The sequence below is a fragment of the Amphibalanus amphitrite genome, unplaced genomic scaffold (genome assembly GCF_019059575.1).
Source record: "Amphibalanus amphitrite isolate SeventyFive unplaced genomic scaffold, NRLGWU_Aamphi_draft 000818F_arrow, whole genome shotgun sequence".
Classification (NCBI taxonomy): Eukaryota; Metazoa; Arthropoda; class Thecostraca; order Balanomorpha; family Balanidae; genus Amphibalanus; species Amphibalanus amphitrite.
The window spans coordinates 11,899-17,466 of record NW_024882312.1 but is presented as its reverse complement, the minus strand read 5'-3'; the positions used below and the strand labels follow the sequence as shown (position 1 = coordinate 17,466).

Genomic DNA, 5,568 nt, shown 5'->3' with positions numbered 1-5,568 from the left:
ATAATGAAAAAACAAACAATTTTAATTTGTTGGTGCATACGCAGCGTTAAGTAACATTAAGGTCCCATTCGAAGCTTGCGAGCGACATAGGATTTGACCCGAAATGTGTTTCTGATTCGTTGAACTATTCATTTACTCAATCTTCAACTCTGGAGGCGAAATAAATCAGATTTGACAATCACAGTTGAATTGAAATCAAACCTAAGAGTTCTGGCAAAGCTGTCAAGAGACAAGCCCATCAAGATCAACTCAGACTCCAATGAATAAAATGTACTATTTTTGTGAGAAGCACAGGCGCGCTACGACCAATAAAACTGCGGAGCAGTGAATGAGAGGCAAGTTTCTCCAACATCTATGACGCTCCCTTCGATGAATATATGCCACATTGTACAACTCACAAGGTATATTCAGCGATATGGCATAGGTGTACTTACACCGTATTCCAGCACAGCACATTGAGCTCGAACAGCCACCGCACAAAATAAAACATCACGAGCAATCTTACACGAGAGCTCCCACACGAGAGCTCCCTGTAATGCGACACAAAATAGCACCTCAACAATCTCGGTTCATTCCACTCAAAACATCTCACAGAAACAGTACTTGGCAAGATAAGTCGTCGCCCGTATTTCCCAGTCCCCACTCCAGATCTCTCGGTCACACACTACACACTACCCGTGACTGTGCTCGTCTTCCGTGGGCCTAATGTTTAATATTTTCACCCAGCGCTCTCCGGTTCGCCTCTCCTCCCCACAGAGGATCAAACAGTTCACGCTCCTTCCGCCAGAGGTCAGTCAGATCACCACGCGTGTTCACAATCATTTTCTTCACAGCGCGAACCACGGACGGATCGTGTGCCACCCTGGCTTCCAGCCACTGGCGCGCGTGCTGTAGGGGGTCCACGTCCGGCGGCACCACGGGTCCGTCGGCCAGACCCAGCCGGAGGGCGTCCTCGGCGCCGACAGGGCGGCAAGAGAGGAGCAGGTCGAGGGCGGCTCGCGGTCCCACGAGGCGGGCCAGCCGCGCGCCGCCGCCCCACCCCGTCAGCAGGCCCATCCTGGCCTGGACGAAACGCAGCTGACCGGCGGCCGACCACACGCGGAAATCCGCGGCCAGGGTGAGCTCCGCGCCGCCGCCGAGCGCGCGGCCCGACACCACGGCCACAGTGACCAGCGGCAGGTCGGACAGACGCGCCAGCGCCGACTGCATGAACGCCGACATGCGTCCGCCGTCGCCCGGCCGGCAGAGGGCGCGAACCGTGTCTAGGTCACCGCCCGAGCAGAAGGTATCACCATCAGCGTGCAGCAACAGACCGCGGCCCCGAGGCCACCGTTCGAGCTCGCCGACTGCCTCCTCCAGCTGACACATCATTGCGCCTGACGGAGGAGAGGGAGCGGGACGGTGAGGGGCGCAGGCACCGAGTAGAGCATCCAGGAATCGGCGGCTGGCCTGGTGAATACTGAACATCAGTACGTTCGCCGATGACGTCTGGGCATTCATTTTCTTTCATTTCGTCCAAAAGGAAAGACGGGGCACAGACGTGCAAATATCCAATACTTATAGAATGAGCTAGCGGGGTTACGAAACATAAAGAGTACGTGAACTTTATCTGTCATACAGATAATACAAAGACAGAGCCAATCTATATAAAAACGTCTATTTGACCACCAAACAATCGAGCTGGCAAACATCTTATAATCATGATTGTTCTCCTGTTCGCCGACTCACCACTAAGGGCGTTCTTCTTTTCGACGTGGTTCAGCCGGAGGGAGGCCAGTCCAGTACCGTCGTCCATGCTGAGCTCCACGGAGCCACCACCGTGACGAGCCAGCAGTTGCCGCACCTCAGACAGGTCCACCTCCGCCCCCTGGCGGCCGCCGCCCGTACTGCAGTGTCTACTCTGCGCCAACAGGTGGCGGGTTGGCAGCCGCAGTCGAGTCACCTTTCGCAGCAGCATCGTCACTGCGGAAAAAGACGACGCAGAGTTAGGGGAATATATGATGATACACATACACACGGAACACAGGGTGGCGGTGGCTGGGAAGTACGCTGGCGATGGACCAGTTGTGACGCTGCTCACCTTTTCGGCGTGAATCCTTTCCTGGCGGGGACGGCGGCGGTGAGGGCGGCCGTCCAGTCACCCGTCTCCCGGAAGCGCAGCAGAATTTCGAACACCTGGTTCACAGTGAGCACACAGGCTCGCGTGCCGGCCTCGTGCTGCAGGTAGGCGGCCGTCGGCAGTCGGGCGGTGCGGACTCCGGCGGCGGCGGCGGCCGCGCGGGTCACTCCGCTCTGCACCGTCTCGTCGACCAATCCTCCGATCACATACACGGCCTGTTCGTCCAGCCGCTTCAGCTCTGTCTCACCGTCCGGTGAGAGGTACACCAGCCGCTCGGCGGCGAACAGCCGGTGCGGCGGCTCGGCGCACCGCTCCAGCTCCAGCCGGTCGAAGCCGTCGACGAGTCGTCGGCAGCGCTGGTGCAGCGGCCCGTCCTCAGCCAGACTGGTGAGGAGCAGGCGCAGCGGGCGCGCCGCCGACCGGTTAGCGCCGTACAGCCGGCCCAGCTGGGTGGCCAGCCGCGACTGCTCCTTCTCCGTCATCCTGTCTCCGTACTGGAGGTCCACACACACGGGCAGGCCGTCCTGGCGCGCGGCGCGCAGCCGGTCCAGCTCGGCGCGCCGCCGGTCCCGTTTGGAGATCATCTGACCGGCGGCAGCGGCGGCGGACTGCGCAGCCGCGTCCCGCTCCCGGCGGCGGCGCTTCTCCTCGGAGCGCCGCGCGCGCCGCGCCGCCACCTGTCGCTCGCGGTAGCGTAGCTTGCGGAGCTGGTTCTTCGAGAGCTGCTGCTCGCCACCGGCAGAGTCAGTCTGAGTAGCCGAGCCCTCAGTCGGACTCCCATCTGCAGAGTCGGCCTTTCCTGAGTCCATATCACACTGAGCTGCATCATTCTGAGCACTGAGTTCACTGGCCTTGCACGCTCCGTTCCCAAACAGATCAGTTTCAGTTGTCGGCACCGCCTCTGTGACCTCTGCTGCCGGTGCCACTTCCTGCCCTGTTTTCTCGGTCGATGTATTTGTTTCGGCGACGGTGCTCAGTGAGGCAGGACTCGCCACAGAGTTTTCCGCCATGGCTGCGTTTTCAGGAGCACCAGACACTTGTCTTGCTGCGCTGAAAAATGTCATGACTATGCTATAGAACGAAACAATGCCTAGCATTACATTTTATACAAACGTGGATTGTACCGAAAGGGTCTCATATGTACCCGAAAGATGACACCATGCTAAATGCATGTTTTTACGATACCTATGGCAATGACAAGCAAACCTAACATCGAGAATACACACAACCAGCAATAAAGTTGCTTTTGAGTTGGAGATAATGTGGTATCGGTAACCCTGGCGTCACCGGTAGCTTTTTCGTTCAAGGCTAAGGTTTCCTGTATCAGGCCGCCGTGCCAGGCCGAAGCATGCTGTGACGTCACTGGAAGAGAAGATAACTTACCACGCTTTCAGATTCAGGTCGACTCAGACCGACTCAAACTAACTCAGACCGACTCAACCGACTCAAATCGATTCCGATCGACTCAAATCGATTCCGATCGACTCAGAGTTCAGACAGACTCAGAACGACTCAGAGAGACTCAGGCAGACTCAAACCGACTCAGGCAGACTCAGACCGATTCAGATCGACTCAAATCGATTCCGATCGACTTAGAAAGACTCAGAACGACTCAAACCGACTCAGGCAGACTCAAACTGACTCGACCGACTCAAACCGATTCAGATCGACTCACACCGACTCAGATAGATTCAGAACGACTCAAACTGACTCAGATCGACTCAACCGACTCAAATCGATTTTGATCGACTCAGACAGACTCAGAACAACTCAGACAGACTCAGGCAGACCCAAACCGACTCAACCGACTCAAACCGATTTAGACAGACCCATCGGTTTGACCTGAATCATCAGACCTGAATCGGTTTGAGGTCGAGTCAGTTTGAGTGTGCCTGAGTCGGCTTGAGTCTGTCTGAGGCTGTCTGAGTCGTTCTGAGTTTGTCTGAGTCGATCGGAATCGATTTGAGTCGGTTGAATCGGTCTGAGACAGTTTGAGTCGTTCTGAGTCTATCTGAGTCGATCTGAATCGGTCTGAGTCTGCCTGAGTCGGTTTGAGTCTGCCTGAGCCGGTTTCAGTCAGCCTGAGTCTGTCTGAGTCGTTCTGAGTCTGTCTGAATCGATCGGAATCGATTTGAGTCGGTTGAGTTAGTCTGAGTCAGTTTGAGTCGTTCTGAGTCTATCTGAGTTGGTCTGAGTCTGCCTGAGTCTGTCTGAGTCGTTCTGAGTCTGTCTGAGTCGATCGGAACGATTTGAGTAGGTTGAGTCGTTCTGGGTCAGTTTGAGTCTATCTGAGTCGGTCTGAGTCAATCTGTATCAGTCAGAGTCGGTTGAGTCAGTCTGAGTTAGTTTGAGTCAGTCTGTATAGATCTGAATCGGTTTGAGTCGGTCAAGTCAGTTTGAGTCTGCCTGAGTCAATCTGAGTCTGCCTGAGTCGTTCTTTACGTTATCTTCTCTTACCCAGTGACGTCACAGCATGCTTCGGCGGGGCCTGGCACGGCGGCCTGATACAGGAAACCTTAGCCTTGAACGAAAAAGCTACCGGTGACGCCAGGGTTACCGATACCGATAATGTCATGTAGGGAATTCATAAATACAAAGGCACTGAGGTGTGAGGAGATGCAGAAAACTTACAATGCACAAAAAACAATAATAATTCCAAATAATTCCAATTTTTTCCCTACTTAAAATAATTTCATAAAATGATGTTATAAGTTCATTGCTTTTGAAATGCTTAATCTTACCCAGAGAAAAGAGAAGTCGATTATTTCTATCCAGGGCGACCCAAACGAGTTCCTAACGAGCTAGTACCCACACTGATACTAATAATGCTGGATAGTGGATACACACTGATACCAATGATACTGGAGCAGGCCCTAAGCAAAATCCCTATTGACAACAAAAAGTTATAATCACGTTATGATGCAAAGATATCCGTTAAAAACGCCAAACTCCGAAACACTCACCTCCCGCAGATCTAGTTTTCAATTTATTGTGATAGCGAACTCAATTTATCTTATGGGCAATTTATTTCTTATCAAGGTATATAAAAACACTATGACAGACACTATGTATGACACTATGTATGTTTCTTATAATCGTGTCCGGACAAAATTTCGTCTGACATTTTTTCGTCGGACAGTTTTTCGTCCGCAGATATTCGTCCGACTTTTTTTCGTCTCGCATTTTTTCGTCTGTACATTTTTTCGTCTGTGCATTTTTTCGTCTGTACATTTTTTCGTCTGTACATTTTTTCGTCCGGACATTTTTTCGTTCGTATATTTTTCGTCTGTACATATTTTCGTCCGGACATTTTTTCGTTCAATAAATTTTACGTCTGTGCACCCAGGTTGAGTGAAAACATAATACAATGCTATTCAACTGTGAGGCAAATGACGTCATAATAATACTCGGGGCGAAGCAGTGCAGTGCCGAAGGCAATGCCTTAGGAG

At 52.8% G+C, this 5,568-nt stretch overlaps 1 protein-coding gene across 4 annotated transcripts; it reads right to left on the bottom strand.

Annotated features, from left to right (window-relative positions):
• Window positions 1-385: 385 nt before the first annotated feature.
• On the bottom strand, window positions 386-5,345 carry LOC122366596 (ethylmalonyl-CoA decarboxylase-like). 4 transcript variants are annotated; one of them, XR_006253916.1, is made up of 4 exons: window positions 5,083-5,345; window positions 2,081-3,169; window positions 1,729-1,962; window positions 386-1,376 (listed from the first exon to the last, which is right to left on the bottom strand). XR_006253916.1 is itself a non-coding variant. In XM_043339014.1 (3 exons), exons 2-3 carry the CDS (start codon window positions 1,955-1,957, stop codon window positions 703-705), a joined length of 903 nt encoding a protein of 300 aa, XP_043194949.1. In that variant the 5' UTR covers window positions 1,958-1,962; window positions 5,083-5,344; the 3' UTR covers window positions 386-702. The 4 variants fall into 4 exon arrangements, 3 of the variants coding, with proteins under 3 accessions (XP_043194949.1, XP_043194950.1, XP_043194948.1); XM_043339014.1 differs by lacking the exon at window positions 2,081-3,169 and having other exon boundaries at window positions 5,083-5,344; XM_043339015.1 differs by lacking the exons at window positions 2,081-3,169; window positions 5,083-5,345 and adding an exon at window positions 4,861-5,042.
• Between the last annotated feature and the right edge of the window lie 223 nt (window positions 5,346-5,568).